General features: G+C 35.1%; 1 protein-coding gene across 2 annotated transcripts in view; it reads left to right on the top strand.

Annotated features, from left to right (window-relative positions):
- Positions 1-19,112, top strand: part of LOC135220624 (transmembrane protein 104-like) — a 137,601-nt gene that overhangs the window by 73,193 nt on the left and 45,296 nt on the right. For both annotated transcript variants that reach the window (XM_064257934.1, XM_064257935.1), the window contains 2 exons: positions 15,029-15,128; positions 17,866-17,959. In XM_064257934.1, coding sequence (XP_064114004.1) covers positions 15,029-15,128; positions 17,866-17,959 — 194 coding nt within the window. The remainder of the gene's footprint in view (positions 1-15,028; positions 15,129-17,865; positions 17,960-19,112) is intronic.

The raw sequence follows: 19,112 nt of genomic DNA on the forward strand, positions 1-19,112 counted from the left end.
GTGTATGTTATTAATATTTTCGCTAATAATAATAATAATAATAATAATAATAATAATAATAATAATAAGACTAAAATCTCAAAATTCACATGTGATAGTATTTTAAAGAAGTACAATAATCTATCCATTTCACTCTTTTAAATAAGGACAACCCTCTCTCTCTCTCTCTCTCTCTCTCTCTCTCTCTCTCTCTCTCTCTCTCTCTCTCTCTCTCGCGTAAGTAGCCATCTTGCTTGGTGAGACGTACCCGCGTGAAGTCAGATTAATCAACAGATATCACAAGTTTAACATACGACTAGAATTTGAGAAATATCTAGAAGTGTTCGTGAACTATCGGTGATAAGATTAGTGTGAAAATAGTAGGATAAAGCGTCTTCTAAGTTAGTTTATCAAGTGTAATACTATAAATCAGAACAAGATGGCAGTAAGTTCCAACTGCGGGAAGATGTGGCGTAATTTGGCGTGTTTAGCAGATTCGCAATACGATGAGGTAGCAGGAAGGGAACTGGCATTTCTCATCTATGAAATCAGCAACAGTCCTAACCAAAAAGATACAAAAGCATTCATAGATATATTAGAAGGATATAATCCTTCAAACTGGAACAAATCTAATGAAAACAACATCTTGAAAATAATTGAAGAAGTTCCAAATAAAAATCCAAGTGGTCAAGAGACTCATAAAGAAAATATACAATAAACCAACATACTCCGACAAAGAAAATGAATAAGGTGAATCTTGTGAATATCCTAATTGATGCATTAGGAAAGAATGCCAAAAGCATGCAAACTGTGTAAAGGTTCTTGGTATAGCATAGTCAATCCACAAAACCTAATCAGAAAATGTGCTGCATTGCAACATTCCGACCCATCCACAGTGTGCTGAGGTAATACAAGATTTGAGAAAAGATACAAGAATTTTTTTGTTCAACATGTCTATCATGGATAGACAATGTTATTAAATCAAGATTGAATGTACAAATAGTTAAGGATGAAGAAGAAGAGGAAGAGGAAGAAGAAGAAGAAAAAGAAGAAGAGGAAAACGGAAGAGAAGTAAACAAAAATGAAATGACAGAAAAAAATAAGGAAAACAAAGAACAAGATAAAAGTATGGATGCAGAGATACTCATTGATACTACATATGAGGCAATAAAGCAGCATACCTACGAAGAAATAAATTACGATATGACAACAGAAAAGCAAATCCCGAAGAGCTCTACCCAGATCTATACAATGACGGGAAAGAGGAAAAAATAGACAAGAAAGACAAAATCTGCAACCTTTTGTTGAAAAGGGAGTAATTGCAGATTTGAGAAAGATGTTACTACAAACATCCTAAGATATGTCAAAACTATGAAATATATGGTAAAATGTGCATACTTAGATGGATATGGGGATGATTGCAGAGATCTGCATCCAAAAAATATGTAAAAACCTAAAAGAAGGAAAAGGAGGATGTAAGTTCGACAAAAAATGCAAATATATTGCACCCTGTAGCCATGGAATCATAATCAAATAAATAACCAACCAAGTTATAAAAATCCAAAATAAGAAAGAAACAAATAAAGAGAGAAATCAAGAATATCAGGTAAAAGAGAAAAGCAAACCACCAATGAGATATGCAGAGGTGTGGCAGCAAAAAAGAATTTCAAAGCATTCAGCTTCCGAAAATTCTACTCAAGAGATAATAACTGTATTTATTATGCAAGAGGATATTGCAGAAACGGTGAGAAAATTGCAGATTCAGACACAAAAATGAATAATTATGATGAAGGAAGATCAATATTATGGAAAAGTGGATTTTTTTTAATGTCAGAATTTCTGGAAATGAAAAAAAAAGAACAAACATACCAGAACAGGAAAGAGACATGGGAAAATGTCCTTATTACTACCAGTATTAAATGAAGGAGAAACATGCAAACCAATCATAGTGATGAATGCGCAGGGTTTTAGGTTTAGTTACGAGTAACTCAAAAAGAAAAAATAGGAGTACTTAGAAGAACTAACCCAAAATGAAAAGAAAAATAGATATAATGAATATAAGTGAAACCTGGTATTCCCAAGAGGACTGGGAATGATGATCAAATAAAGGGTTCCAAACTTATAGATCAGATAGAAAAAATAGGAAATCAAGGGGGAACCGCAATATATGGGAAAGACAAAAAAAACAAGGAAAAATATATGAGAAAAATATAGTAACTCAGAATGTGAACTAAATAGCGGTAAGAATTTGAATCTGAAAAATTGATGAACATAGTATATAGACCTCCTAATACTAAAGAGTTTGACTTAATAATTGAAAAATTGGATGATATATGTAGAAATCACAAGGACTGGATATTTCTCCTATCTGGTGACTTCAAACTTTCCTTTCGTAGAATGGAAAGAACGAATAGGAGATTGTGGTTGTACTTATACATATAAAAAAGAGAGTAATAGGGTAGTGCAGAAGATAAGAGGCAATTTGAAAAGCTATTAGATATGCTACTAGAATACAACATTCAACAAATAAATCACCTGCCAACAAGAAAGGAAAATACTTTAGACCTAGTATTTGTGAACGAGATGAATTATGTTAAAGAAATAATAGTTTATTAATGCGAGTATTTCAGACCATAATGTCATAGAATTAACAGTTCATTTCCAAAGCAAGTGAAAATAGAGATAAGCAAGAAATGAAAAAGTGGGAAGGATATGGAAAATACAACTTCTACAGTAAAAAAAATATTAAAATGGTCAGAAATTAATGAAGAATTAAACAAAGATTGGGGTATAACATTTTCGTAAGTGATGACATAAGGGTAAATACGGAGATATTATATAAAATATTGGAGAAAAATAATAGGTGGAAAAAAATATATACCGAAGAAGAAAAGTAAAACATCATTCATGCATACCAAGGAGACAGAAGGATCTTGTTCCAGAAAATCAGAAAGTGGAAAAAAGGTCTTGCAAAAGAAAAAAATGCATGGAAAAGTTTATAGAACTAAAAAGTAAGATAGAAAATGCAGAACAAAAGATTATACAATCAAAAGAAAATGAAAAACGGGACTTGGAAGAAAAAACCCTATTAAATATCAAGCAAAACCCCAAACTATTATACTCATATGCGAAGAAGATGAATAAAAGAAGAATAGAAATAGCCCTCTGAGAATTGAAGGGAGATTAACGAATGAAAAAAAGGAAATTTGCAACATACTTGCAGAACGATATAAGAGAGAAATTCACTTCCCTAAAGATGAAATGAAGATAATGATATAGAAGTAGGGATGAAAATAGAAGAATATTTAGTCTGACATAGATATTAATGAAGCTGATATTGTGCAGGCTAATAATGAAATTAAAAAATGGAGCTGCTGCAGGGCCTGATGGAATTCCTGCTATTTTGTTAAAGAAAGTAGTTCATTCTATCGCAAAACCACTTGCAATATTATTAAAGACAAAGTGTAGATACAGGCAAGATTTATGATGAGCACAATTAGCATATATTACCCCTACTTTCAAAAAGTGGATCAAGACTAGAGGCAAGTAATTTATAGGCCCTGTGAGTCTAACATCAACAATTATGAAAGTGTATGAAAGGGTAATGAAGAAAAATATTATGAAACATTTAATAAAAAAATAATTTGTTTAATAAAGGACAACATGGTTTTCGTACGTCCCGGAAAAAGTACACAAACCCAACTGTTAGTCCACCGTGAGAACATATTCAAATATGAAAAGCGGAAATGAAACAGATGTGGTTTATTTAGACTTTGCAAAAGCTTTTGATAAAGTAGACCATATATATTAGCCGGAAGAAAATTAGAAAACACAATATCGTGGATAAAGTAGGAAGATGGTTAAAAGAATTTTTACACAACAGACAGATAGTAGTTGCAAACGACGAGAAATCGGATGAAGTCAAGGTAATATCCGGTGTGCCGCAAGGTATGGTGTTAGCTGCAATACTGTTTGTTATTATGATTGAAGACATAGACAATATGTGAAGGATTCGGTAGTGAGTAGTTTCGCAGATGACACAAGAATAAGTAGAGAAATTACTTGTGATGAAGATAGGAACGCTCTACAAAGAGACCTTAACAAAGTATATGATTGGGACAGAGGTAAATAGGATGGTATTTAACTCTGATAAATTTGAATCAATAAATTATGGAGACAGAGAAAGAAAGCTATATGCATATAAGGACCTAATAATGAGACCATCACAAATAAGGAAGCAGTTAAAGACCTTGGTGTGATGATGAATAGGAACATGTTATGCAATGATCAAATAGCAACTCTGTTGGCAAAATGTAAAGCAAAAATGGGAATGTTGTTACGGCACTTCAAAACAAGAAAAGCTGAACACATGATTATGCTTTATAAAAACATATGTTCGATAGTCCACTGAATATTGCAATATGATGGTGGTAACCCACACTATCAAAAGGATATTGCACAAATAGAGTGTACAAAGTCCTTTACAGCTAGAATAGAAGAAGTTAAGGACCTAGACTACTGGGAAAGACTACAATTCTTAAAAATTATATAGTCTAGAAAGAGAAGAGAACGCTACAGGATAATTCAGGCATGGAAACAGATAGAAGGAATAGCAGAAAATATCATGGAACTAAAAATATCAGAAAGAGCAAACAGAGGTAGATTAATAGTGCCCAAAACTATACCAGGAAAAATAAGGAAAGCACACAGGACATTAATCCACTACGCACCAGCATCGATAATGCAGCGTCTATTCAATGCGTTGCCAGCTCATCTGAGGAATATATCAGGAGTGAGCGTAGATGTGTTTAAGAATAAGCTCGACAAATATCTAACTGCATCCCAGACCATCCAAGATTGGAAGATGCAAAATATACCGGAAGATGTACTAGCAACTCTCTGAGGGACCATGGGGGGGGCTCAACCCTAACGGGGGAAACCCGATGTAAGGTCTGTAAGGTAAGGTCTCTCGCCACACGAGATACTAGCATGCGCTAGTGGTAACTCTCGCTCTCTGTTTGGGCTGGAAGTGTATGTATAAGTATATCTTTAAGGACATTACTACATTTTATGGTAAAATAATAATATACAGTACTAGTTTACAAATAAATACTTTATAATTGCGATTAAACAGTAAACATACATTGCTCTCTCTCTCTCTCTCTCTCTCTCTCTCTCTCTCTCTCTCTCTCTCTCTCTCTCTCTCTCTCTCTCCCTCTTCATATGTTTATTTGTTTTGTAGGGTAAATATGATTTACCTTATAACTAATTTTCAAATATTAGTAAGATTAATTAAAAATAGCGATTCCCAGTCTTTTTATCCACTTGGAGGAACATGGGCGGGGGGAGTAAATGAGTTTGATATACGAATTGGTGGAAGGGAGGAAGCGGAATCTAGGAGTTATTCTCTCTCTCTCTCTCTCTCTCTCTCTCTCTCTCTCTCTCTCTCTCTCTCTCTCTCTCTCATTATTATATTCTCTCTGTCTCAGAAATAATTCATAATTTCACTCTTGAGGGTCAATATATGATGTTGCCATTCATTGGTCTCTCTCTCTCTCTCTCTCTGTCATCTCTTCTCTCTCTCTCTCTCTCTCTCTCTCTCTCTCTCTCTCTCTCTCTCTCTCTGTTATTTGCTGTAGGTATATATTTTTAATGGTAAAATGTTTAAGATGACTGTAAAATGATATTAATATATAACCTCAAAGATTAATGCAGTAATAGGTTAGTACTAATTTTAGGTATATGTGAAGTAGGATGTTATTAAAGGTATACATTTGGCATCTGAACTTTCAAGATAGGCAGTTATAAGCATTTTTAGTGGTGGTTTTAACTATTCGCGGGGTGGGTTCTGGTACACATCCCCTGCGAATACGGGGGGAACACTGTACGTAACGTAATAATAAAAGAAGAATTAAAAAATACGTATTTGTTGGCAGTCTGATTTATTTTATATTTTATGATATCTAATTCACAATTTTTTTATTAAATGTATTGCATGTACTCATTTCAAATAATTATTAAGTAACCATTAACTATAATAAACAAACAAAAAAAGCCTCCAAACGTCTGTTTACATCCAGCACTTACGAGTATTGAACGATCGACAAGCAATCACTTTACACAGTAAGCCATAAATTTTCATTATCTCTCTTCAACTACTGAAACTACCAAACAGTATAATAACCATTCATTTCTATTCTTTATTCTATCTTTACCTAATGTTTTTTTTTTATTAAATGTATTGAATGAATAAGTTTTTCAATTTACAGTATCTTTTTACCAATAGAATACTTAAAGCACAAGGGGTATATGCCGACCAATAGGAATAGGCAGACCTTATGGGGTGCCTAGCATCAGAACCAATGGGAGAGCGGGAGGATGGTGGCGAGTTTACTCAGTTGGCGGCGCGGGAGTTTTAAAATTGTTCTCGGTGGTCCGGGCGAATCTCGGGACTTTACAGCAGCAACCTTTTGTATCTTGAAAACTTTTCGTATGTAGAGCAGTAAAATTTTTCGCATTGGCTTTCATATCTCGAGTTTATCGTAAGTAGAGCCTTTCATATCTCGAGGTACTACTGTACTAAGAAAGCGGTCAATGTTTTGGTTTGGAAATCAGCTGATGGCGAATACGAGTTTATTTTGTCATATTTAACTCAATTCGGAACGAATCATTTTGCTTCTAGTTAGCATAAAAGATCTGGATACTTTACCTATATGAGACAAGGTCATCTTTTTGTTATGAGACATGTTAATTTTAAGTCGAATTATGAATTTAACACGTCTCGTTGGGAACTAAATTATTTTTTTCGTTAACATATTGCTTTATGGGCATGTTTATTGTGTAAGGAAACTTACGTGATTCCGTTCGCTATTTTCACTTGATTTCTTCGTAGTACAAGCTATACCGTTACGTTATTTATCTTTTATCGGTGTGAAAACAGCAGTAAACTGGATTCTTTTAAGACCTGAAGTTTTGATTAAAATTATTCTCTCTCAACTTTATCCACGGTTGTGTTTAATAGGATAAGTTTATGGGAGTTTTATCATTGTTACCGATGCACAATAACAGTCACTAGCAGCTCAAAAAGTGTTCTCAGCTTCAGCTATAACTGTTTAAATTTAACAATATGTTTCCTTGCTGATCTTTGATCTATAGCAAACAAAGTTGTTGCCTAAAAATATATCAGTCCTATTATACATAACGTCATTTATAACACAACTGCGATAATTGTTAACTATCGTACAATGGTTGAAATACAAGCCAAATGGATGCTGTTATCCAATTCAGTTGTACTTAGCAAAATGTTGTTTCTCGTTCGGTTGTTTGTGGCTGTACACATTTACCAAACGAGTAAAACGTTTAAACAAAACTTTCATAATTCCATTTTGCTGTTTATTTTTTTTTAACTTATTTTACTAGAAGATGGGATAAAGTTAGGTTATTATAATTTGCTGTTTAGGCTATTGTAATTTTGTCTGTCTCTCTTGCTGCCAGGTTGTAAGCTGCTGGGCTGCACCCATTACGAGCAAAATTTAAAAATATTTTCAAAATATTGTATCAGTATTAATTGCTAACCCCATCGTAAAATTGGATTATCGTAAGACAAATTACCGTAACTTGAACACTACCTGTAATAGTCAAATTTAGTTTTGTTGTGTAAATAGGGGAAGCCATTCAGCATTTATCTTTGTGAATAAGCTTGTAAATAAACTTGTGGCCTGATTTAGTTTCTTTTTATATTCATATCCTGTGTTTCAATTGTTGGTGTTGAATCCTTTTTGTTTAGAGTAATAAAGAACCTGATTGGATCACAATCCGTTACAGTGGCGACCTTAGGCCAGAATTTTCGACACCATAACAATTTGAAGCAGGGAGAATATAGAAAGAACCAGAACGAGTGAGTTGACGAAATAGTTTGAGTCTAGTAAGCTTCTGATTCTAGAAGGTAATGATTTCCATGAGTATGTTGAGAAGAAAGGAAGAGAAAGGTATGAGAGAGATGAAAGAGAAGTAATGAAAATGCAGCAAGAGAGAGAAATGATAATGCAGCAGAAAGAGAGAAAGAGCGTAAGCATGAGTTGGAAATCGCTCATTTAAGGCTAAGTGCTCTTAACGGTCAGACAGGCAAGGACAAAAATGAAGCTGATGATTTAGGTGTATGTGCGGTGTTGAAATTAGTACCAAACTTTTGATGAGGAAGATGTAACGAAATACTTCATGTGTTTTGAGAAGTTGATGGAAAAAGTAGGTTCTCCCAAAGAAATGTGGATTTTATATTTACAGTCAGTTTAATTTAGAAGTTTGAGCAGGAACAAGAATATCATGTATGTAGAATACAGTAAGAAGTTAGAAAGGCTGTTTTGTGATTGGTGAACTTCTGCTAAAATTGATGATTTTGATAGTCTGAAGAACTTTATTGTTGTTATAGAACTTCAAAGATAATGTATCCCCTAAGATTAAGCTTTATAAAGAAGGTAGGCGAGAAGTATCTTTTTAGGCGTATCTAGGATGGCACACGTCTAAGGTTTGTAAGAATAAGGGTCATTTTGTAGCTCAGATTTAACACTTTTCAGATATAATGAGAAAGGGCATTTAGCGAGAAATTGTGCAGTAGAAAGGAAGGATGTTAAGAAACCAGTGTTTCTAGTTAATCATTCTTCAAGTAGGAATGATGTGATGAAAGAAACTAGGAAATTATATGGAGAATTTCTGTCAGAAGGTGTAGTTTCTTCTGTTGGAAGAGTTGATTCGAAAGAAATAGTCTTGCTTCGGGACACCAGAGCTACTATCTCCTTAATTAGGAGAGAGTGTGTGCCAAACAGGGCATAAATCAACATGGAGGAAAAGGTCATGTTAGGTGTATGTCTGAACACTTGTGTTATTTGTCCGTTGTCGAAGGTAAACATGGAAAGTCAGGGAGTGTCGGGAGAAGTGAAACTAGGAGTTGTAGACAATTTGCCCGTAGATGGCATTGACAGTAATGACTTTGCTTTATCCAAGTATGTGAATCCTGTTGTGAGAGATTCCAGTGCCTGAAATGGTAGTAACTAGGTCAGGTTTAGATACAGACATAGACTATGGACATTGTTTGTTTGTGGATTTGGAAGAGAGTGAGTTTGTGGATTTGAATGAGTGTGATAGAGGCAGCGAGGGTGTTCTTGGCACGAGTGTGGCTGAGAGAACCGACTCTGTTGGTGGTGATAGGTAAGCCAAGCTGAAGGTGTAGCTGCTGAGAGTAACGTAGTCGATGTAGTGGAATCAAGTAATAGTTACTATGATGAATTATGCACTAACCTTTTGAATAAGGATGAGCTAGTCAAGTTTCAGAGAGAGGATGAGACACTAACCGGAATTTTTGAAGGTGAGCTGGATGATAATGTGTGTAAGGAAACATTTTTTTAAAAGACAAAGTTTTGTGTCGTTATGTTCGTCCTAAATCGGATAGCAAAGAGGAGATTATTCAACAATTAGTGGTCCCTAGGAAGCTTCATGAATTAGTTTTGAAGTTAGCACATGATGATCAAGGACATTTGGGAGTAAATAAGACTTTCAAGTGTACACGTATTAGTAGGTCATACTATTGGCCTAAAATGAGAAGTGACATGAAGAGCTATGTTTTAAGTTGTCACGAATGTCAAATTACTAGAAAACTGAATCGAGTAACTCCTAGAGAAGGAGTGAGTGCTACTGAGAAGCAGATTTGTCTATTGTACAGGAACAAACAAAATAACTGCAACCAATATGGTTGCCACACTCGCCTGTATCAGACCAGTTCTAGTGTATGATGTGTAATCTTAAGCCTGCCTGTAGGAAGAAGAAAGGAAAAAAGAGAAAGGAAACCAGCGAACTCACTCATTTTCTTTTCTACACAGTCATCTTAGGTAAGATACAAACTGTCCTGACAGGGGCACTGGATGAGCTACACAACTTGTTGGGCAGCCACCACCAGACCCCCCCCCCCCCCCACACAGAAGAAGGAAAAGGAGTCCAAGGACCTGTGGGCAATGTCCTTCAGGTAAAAGGATGTGAATGTGGTCTGCTGAAGCCAGGAACCAGCATTCAAAATTCTATGAGCAGACAAGTTCTTAAATGCCAGAGAGGATCTCATTCCTCTGATGTCATGTGCTATACCCTGCAGAGTCTCTGTGACAGAACTAAAAGGTGAATGTGCCTGTTTAATCACCTCACACAGCCAGAATGAAACTGTGTTCATAGACACTTCCTTTCTGGCCTGGCTGGTGCTAACAAAAAGTCTACGAGACCTAGGTCATAGGTGAAGTGTCCTTTTTAGATAGAAGCACAGAGCTCTGACAGTACAAAGCAATAACTCCTGCGGATTGCTGTCCACAAACGAGGCAAATCTGCCATCATGCACTGAGGGATTTTGAGTCTTAGCTATGAATTCCGGGACAAATTTAAAGTCTACAGACCCCCAACCCCTGGTATGTTTTAACGTCATAACTCAGTCCGTGAAGCTCTCCAGCTTTATCCTAATGTTAAGACCGAAGGTTTCCTAGCTATGAAAAATACAAATTGATTAAAAATTTGACATTTTTAACATATGTAATTGGTTCAGGAACAACCCTGATTTAAGATAAGTAATTATTGTAATTTGAACCTTCAGAGTAATCAAATTAAATGGAAATTGAGTTTAACCTAGGCAAAGCCAATTTATGTTGCTTTGATCTGTTTACTTGTTGGTTTTGAAGTTCCAGGATCATCGGCATTAATAGGCATGTCTATTTTGATAAGCATGTTGCTGTGTTAGGCCTAAAGTATTTTGAGTTCCTCATATCAAAATGTCATTCTTTACTTCAGCTACCTTCCTGCATCAGGCAGTGATTTCTGTCTGTATGGATGCGTGAAATTAAGACCAAATTTTGAAGAATACAAACAATTGCTTTACCTTCAAATCCTTCCTTCTTCACCTGACTGGATACCAGTTTAGGCTTGTTTGGGAAAAATTATTCTGAGGAAAAGCTATAGTGAAAGTGGAATGGTCCCACTTGATGGTTGGTTATCACCAACTTGGAGTCCTAAATGCTTTATAAATCTTGATATTCCCTTTGAATATGCTAAAGTGGGTATAGTAAAGATGGACAGTGGTTTGTATTTTGAACTTTATGAATTACTTTTGAAAAATAGTTGCAGTCCAAAGGATTACTCTTATTTTATTGCTAATACATTATGAATTAATACACTAGTATATAAAATTCTATACCATCACAGAAATTTGTAATTTTTAGCAATTTGAGCAGTGCTATAAAAACTTCAAAATTATCCAAAAAATACCCTTTCATAACAAAAATTTCACTCCAAAAACTGCAAATTGGTGAATACAGTAGACCCTTGACTCACGAACGCATTGACCCACGTACAACTCGATCCCCGACCAAAATTATAGGTAAAATTTCACCCTTGACCTACGAACTAACTTTGAGATACGAACAAAAAAAAATGCGGAAAATAAAAATTCTGTTTGGGTCATGAACTAATTTTGAGACATGAACATTTGAAAAATGCTGGAAATTTCTGGAAAATAACAATTTACTTTGTTTCACAAACTAATTTTTAGACACAAACATTTGAAAAATGCGCGAAATCGCCCAGCACACGTGAGAGCGTTTGAGTTGCCATGGGAACAGCCATCCTCCAGCCGCCCACGCACGGCGTCACCCACGCATCGCTCTTTGTCTCATCTCATTGTGTACAAGACGTTCGTCAATTCGCTTAGCATTTTTTGCGCTAAAACTTGTGATTTTCTTCATAATGGGCCCCCTAAGAAAGTGAAGAGTGGTGGTGAAAGTAAGAAAGTGAAGAGTGATGGTGAGAAGAGGGTGCAGAGGAAAGATAACCATTGAAATAAAGAAAGAAATTATAGAAAAGTTTGAACGTGGTGTTCGCGTGACCGATATCGCAAGTGAGTACATGATGTCCAGTCGACAATTTCGAACAATTTTGAAAAACAAGGATGCCATTAAAGAAGCAAATGTTGCGAAGGGAGTGACAGTACTAACCAAGATGAGATCGCAAACCCCGAAGAGGCAGAAAAAATAATTTTGAAGTGGGTACATGAGAAACAGATGGCAGGTGATAGTGTAAACGAGCCGATCATCTGCGAGAAAGCTCGGCAAGTGTATCAGAGTTTGCTGAAGGAAACTCCTTCTACTAGTGCCACGCCAGATGATTTTAAGGCTAGTAAAGGGTGGTTTGATAACTTCAAGAAAAGAACTGGAATTCACTCTGTAATTAGGCATGGTCGAGGCTGCTAGCGCAGACAAGGCTGCTGCTGAGGCATTCGTGACTGAGTTTGCCGAGTTCGTGGAGGCCGAAGGATACGTCGCTCAACAGATTTTCAATTGTGATGAAACGGGCCTCTTCTGGAAGAAGATGCCCAACAGGACATTTATCACCCAAGAAGAGAAGGCGCTCCAGGCCACAAGCCAATGAAGGATAGGCTTACGCTTTTGTTATGCTCAAACGCAAGTGGCGACTTGAAACTAAAGCCGCTACTTGTCTACCATTCAAATAACCCGCGTGCCTTTAAGCAGCACAACGTAAATAAGGCCAGACTGCCTGTAATGTAGAGGGCCAATACAAAAGCATGGGTGACACGGAACTTGTTTATGGAGTGGATTGATGAAGTGTTTGCGCCGACCGTGAGTCAGTAACCTAACAGGAGAACAAGCTACCCCTGCGGTGCCTTCTGATCATGGATAATGCCCCGGCACACCCTTCGTACTTGGCTGACTGCAGTGAACATGACTTCATTCAGTTCAAGTTCCTTCCACCCAACACGACCTCTGTTCTCCAGCCCATGGACCAACAAGTCATTAGCAATTTTAAGAAATTATATACGAAGGCGCTCTTCTCCAGATGCTTCCGTGTAACTGAAGAGATTAAAAATTAACCTTAAAAGAATTTTGGAAGAAGCACTTTAATGTTTTTCACTGCATAAAACCCTCATTGATAACGCATGGACTGAAGTTACGTACCGCACATTAAATTCTGCGTGGCGGAAACTTTGGCCCCAGTGCGTAACTGTCCGTGACTTTGAGGGCTTCGATGCAGAGATTGTGCAAGAAATTGTGTCCATGGGCAACAGTATGGGTCTACAAGTCAACGACGAAGATGTTGAAGAATTGGTCGCTGAACATTCAGAAGATTTGACTGCGGACGAACTTGTTCAACTCCACAAAGAGCAGCAGGAGCAACTTGCTCGGGAGCAATCAACTGACGAAGAGGAGGCTGGGGAGGAAGTTACAGATGTCAGCAGTGATGTGATAAAAGCCGCATTGGAAAAGTGGAATGATGTCCAGTTGCTTCCTTGAATTGTATCATCCGGACAAAATTGTTACGAACAGGATCGTGAATATGCTCAATGACAATTTAATGAGCCATTTCAGAAAAGTTATGCAAGGAAGGAAAGGCAACAGACATTGGATAAGTTTGTGATTAAACGTTCACCAAAAAAACCTAGAAGAGTTGAATCTCCGGAACGAGATCGCCCCGACCTGGATGGGGGAGGGTCTCCTTCCGCACAATAACCTCCTCCCCACCCACCACCCTCCTCTTCTCTTGTCCGTCAAGCCAGAAGTCTCGCCAGTCATAGTAAGTGTTCACTTTACAAACGTTTTTATAGTGTTAGTTTACCATTTTAAATTATATTATTAGATATATTAAGGTTTTTTACACTGACTTTTACATTATCTGTGTAAAATAAGGCAAAATATACATAATATATATTGGTTCGTAGGGGTCGAGAACCAATTAATATTATTCCCATTAAACCTTATGGGGAAATTAGCTCCGAGTCACGAACAATTTGGAACACGACCAAGGTCTAGGAACGGATTGTGTTCATGAGTCAAGGGTCTACTGTAATTAGAAATATGTTGGGTTCTTGCCCATATAGACATTGAAAGAAATAAAGGTGCCAATAAAACACCCCATTATTATAATAAAAAAATAAAATGTCAGAATATCTGGAACAGTATAATGATAGTAACATAACAAGGACAGACAAGTAATTTTGACTTATTTCAGAATTGGTCACTGTCATTTGACCCACAGGTATTTAATTAACCTTTTAGGCCTAATCCCTTTAAGTACAGACTGTAGAGTAACATTAACAGTAAACATTTTTGTGTGAAGGCCCAAAATAAGGTTGACAAGGAATGTCAAGTTTTTTTTTTAAACAAACCAGCTAAAGAAATTTTGTCAATCTCCATTTTCAATTAAGCCAATTACAATAGTACAGGGTTTTTCATTTGACAAAATATAAACATTTTTATTACTAAAGGCAGCTTCTCAGGATATGTTATTCATGAAATCATATATTGCAAATCACTGGCAAAAGTAATGAAATCTAACAAAAACTTGTGACTACAGCCACATGAAGTTGAGCAATTGGGAATTTTTGTTAATAGTGCTGTTAATCGTAAAAAAAAAATGTTGGAATTACTATATTGTATTAACAAAAAGTATTTGTGAAATATGTGGCACATATATGGTTTTCTTTCAGATGTTCAGCATAAAATATTTATATTTTTATGAGAACAATAAAATATCCATAAGAGAACAATCAAATTTACCATTTATACTAAGATGGAAAATGTAGCACACATTATGCTGTACACTAGGACATAATACAAAGAAAGGTGAAGAAAAATATAAGTATATACGTATAATCATTCAGCAAAATTTCTCTCTCTCTCTCTCTCTCTCTCTCTCTCTCTCTCTCTCTCTCTCTCTCTCTCTCTCTCTCTCTCTCTCTCTCTCTCTCTCACACATCCATATTTAATGAGAGGGGAGGGAGGTGCACTTTTAGTTTTCATGCCATGTGAGATGTGGGTCATTTTGCATAAATGTTTTAATGCTGCTTTAAGAGACTTTCATAATTTTAAGCAAGTTTTTAGTATTTAGTGAAGACAACCATATGGTAGTGAGAAATTCATGGCAGCCTGTGTTAAATTTAGGTATTTATGAAGGGTATCAACATATCTGTGATCATACTATATAAAAAATGTACATGATTTAACTTTTGCAGTAATTATCGACCTGAAAACTGCTCCAAGGAACCATTAGATTTGGACAAGTGTTTCACAGATTCTGACCTCACCAGATTAGATATGTACAGATTGTGCACAGTGAGTATTAAATCTTATTTTTACTTCAGTAATACATATACAGTATTTGCTATTAGTAGTAAATGATTTGCTGACTGTCGTGAGTGAAAAATATTTTATTAGACCCTTGTAAACTGCCCATAATTTTTCAGTTTTTCTAAGTTTGTGTGAGTTGTTAATGGACATAATGTATTCTTCTTAAATTTAATATTATACTATCACATGCATGAAATATCTGTCGTGAATTGTGTGTTACGTTATTGCAAATATGAAGTATCACTCTTAAAATTAATGTTCAATTATCACATATTTGGTAAATATGGTTTGTTACTTTGAAGGTTATTTATGTTTTTGAAGCACTGTTGCTATAATTGAGCTGAAATATGTGTATGTAAATTGTGACTGGCATCTGTATCCATAATTGATATAAATTTTATCTTGAGTCCTGTTTAAAAGAAAATGTTAAACATCACACAATAAAATATCAGATTTTACATGACATAACAGAATAAGTGAAATATGCAGCCAAATCCTAATTCAGACATTTCAGTGCAATCAGCATTTTACTTCATCTAAATGCCTTGCAAGAGTTTGTGCTATAGTGCAGTATTATAATCATGGGTGGATTACATTCAATTTGAGACAGTCAATCAGACTAGGCTGACCTTAGTAATTTTATTTGGTCTTATCAAGGATTTCAGTAGTATATCAGCCTCTTGCTCCCTATAAAATGATGCAACCTACTGGTCTTTAGATGATTTCTTTTTTGCTGATTTTCCACTGCAATTATACCACTATACAAGATTTATATTGCCTTAGCTGTAATATTTGAATTAAAACGTTAAGGTCAGTGAGCTTATGTCATAAGGTGTGTCAGAGTAATATAACATACCCTAGCGTCCATATGTAACTTTTAACATTTATGGATAAATGTATTTGGATTTTCCATGCAGTATCAGTGCTGATATGTTATGAATGTCTTAAACTTTTATGAAGCATTTTGAATTGGTTGTTTCTTAGATAAAACCTGATAAGGTACATAGTCCTTTATACAAAGTTCTTGGGGCCAGAAATGTTTCAGTTTTTGGAATTTTTAGGATTTGGGAGCTGTGGGGTCAGGAGCATAATCAAACGTCACTACTGCAGCAAAAGCATTTTTTTCCTTTTTTCAAGTTTTTTTAATTATATTACGCACATGATTTTTAACAAAATCATTTGGTAAAATGCAAAAATACTTATACATATTTGAACGTTGCTGTGATTGTGATTAATTGACTGCTGATGGCAAAAATTACTTAATAATTTGCTTTCTATAATTATTTCTTCTTGAAAACAAGAATTTAACAATAATTTTAACATTAGTATAGTAGTATGAAAAATCCCACAAAGTGTCGTAGTGATCAAATGTGTGAGTGCAAATTGATACAACATAGTGACAATAAAGAACAACCTTCTCTAAGACTGATATGTTGAAATTATTGTATAGTTTTACATATTGGTAAAATTCACAAGTTGAATGTTAAACTTGTGAATTTAAAAAAAAATTTTTATTGTTGTCAGACATGGGGACTACATACAATAGTTATGACCAGCAGGTAAACCAAATAAGGAGGCCTCTTGGAAACAGAAAGGGATTAATATTCCTCAAAAGATTTAGAGATTAATTTGCTTTGAAGGTGTGTCAATGCAGCGTTAGTAAATATCTTCTGAAGCAAAAAAAGAAAAAGCAAAAAAAGAAAAATGCCTTTGTTGTGGAAGAATCTCTGAACCAACAATTTTGCACTCAAAGTAATGTACGTATTCAAAACGCACACACATCATCGTCAACTTCATATGAGCAAAACATTCTTTCTCAGACTGAAACTGCTAAAACCTAATTGGCTGGCTGGTTGCCATGAAGATCTGTTATCCAATGACTGCCCTCTACTTCTGTTCTATTTATAGACATACTATGTCATGATGGCAGTGAATTTGAACATACCCTGATCATGATTATTTGACTGCTGATAGCAAAATTTACTTAATTTGCTTTATATAATTATTTCTTCTTTGATTTAACAATAATTTTAACTTTGATATAGTTGTATGAAAAATCCCACACAGTGTGTCGCAGTGATCAATTGTATGACTGCAAACTGATGACGACAGTGACGATAAAGAACAATCCTCTCCAAGAATGATATGATGACTGTATTTTATAGTCTTACTTATCATTAAAATTTACACACACACACACACACAGAGAGAGAGAGAGAGAGAGAGAGAGAGAGAGAGAGAGAGAGAGAGAGAGAGAGAGAGAGAGAGAGAGAGAGAGAACAATTATTTTTATTATCTTGGGAATGTTCTTGGAATTTTGTTAGAAAAATAATCTGAGTAGCAACACACACCCAAATGACTCTGGTCAGCTGTTAGCACACCAAACTATCAATCTTTATGAATCAATGCTCTACTCTCCACAAAATGTTTTTGGTTTTTAGAGCTTTTTAGTTTTTAGAATTTTGCATAAAGGATTGTGTATCTGTATCTGATAATTTTTATAAATGGATACCAGTTCTGTTAAGTCTCAACCTGTAACCTTGATAAACTAAATTTTCTTGCCAGTATTTTTTTGCTCAATGATTAGTATTTACAGGAAGAATTCAGAGAATGGGCTATCTACATGAATATTTGAAAAAGATACATGTCTTAAGCTTTGGATCCATTATTGCAGAAATGGTAATGTGAGACTAGGTTTTAATGCAGACTGTTTTCATTCCAGTTGATTTTTATTGGAGTAATGGGACCATTTGTGTTTTTCAACCTAACGAAAACGAAGTATATGCAGATATTAACCACCATAACGAGATGGCTTGGTAAGAACTTTTGTGTTGGATCTTGTATTGAATTTTTTTTCAAGTTGGAATAATTAAAATATTAGTTATGAAACTATATTGAGTGAAATTTTAGGATTAGTTTATTAAAGTATTATGTTCTTATAGTATGCATTTTGAATGACTTTACAGAAAGTAATTTTGCTTAATTGTAAGAAAATTGATAATTTTAGTAAAAGACTTTATAGTTATTTTGATTTTACAATATAACAAAATTTCAGTTTTTTTATACAAATAATATCTCGACTAAGTAGCAGACTACAAAAAGATGGTAACTCTTGCAAAATAATTTCCATATTTCCATCAGTTTTTTTAATCTAGATACTAGTTAAGTTGTAGAGCAGACTAATCTTAGAGATAATTCAGCCCTTTGAAAAGATTTAAATCCTTTTAAGTAATCTATGTAAATGAAAAGAAATTTACTGTTATCAAGGAAAACACATCACTTAGAAAAATAGTAAAATATTCACAAGAGAGGTGAATAGAATCAATAAAGTACTTTGTAGTTATGCAGTTGAGACCACAAGTCACGCGTTGGCTCCTAGGTCTTACCATCACCTTTAGCTCTTAAATGAGAGGAGAAAATGGAAGCAAATTCTGGTTACAGAAGACGGCCAGTTTAGTGACATAAAATTAAAGACCATGCTGTAAGATCAAAATTTTTACTTTTCGCCCTAAGGGGGCAAAGCATTTTTGCTTTCATGTAAGTGATAAACCCTTATTGTACAGTACTTTGATAGCAAAGTACATCAATTATGGTGCTGTTTATAACCAAATTTTTCTGCAAGATTTTGAGTTGCATGCCATAATTGTTCCTTTCCTTGCTTTTACCTTTTCCTAGCATGATTCAAAGTGGTTTTAAGTATATTACATTGTCAGGAAACATTTATTGCTCTATGAAATTGGCCAGTTGCATTGTCTAAAAGGTCTTGTCTAGGTGGTGTAATTTTGTTAGTACAAGCCAGGTCAAGAAAGAGGTATCATGAATACCATTTCGTTATTCATATACGGAACAAACCTTCAGTCTTAACAGTAGGATAAACCTTCTGGTGCCAGCCGGAAACTGGTTAAAAATAATAAAAAAAATGTAAATGCAAGGAATCAATGGGATCTAGCATCCGATACATAGTTGAGG

Source organism: Macrobrachium nipponense, chromosome 2 (assembly GCF_015104395.2).
Source record: "Macrobrachium nipponense isolate FS-2020 chromosome 2, ASM1510439v2, whole genome shotgun sequence".
Lineage (NCBI taxonomy): Eukaryota > Metazoa > Arthropoda > Malacostraca > Decapoda > Palaemonidae > Macrobrachium > Macrobrachium nipponense.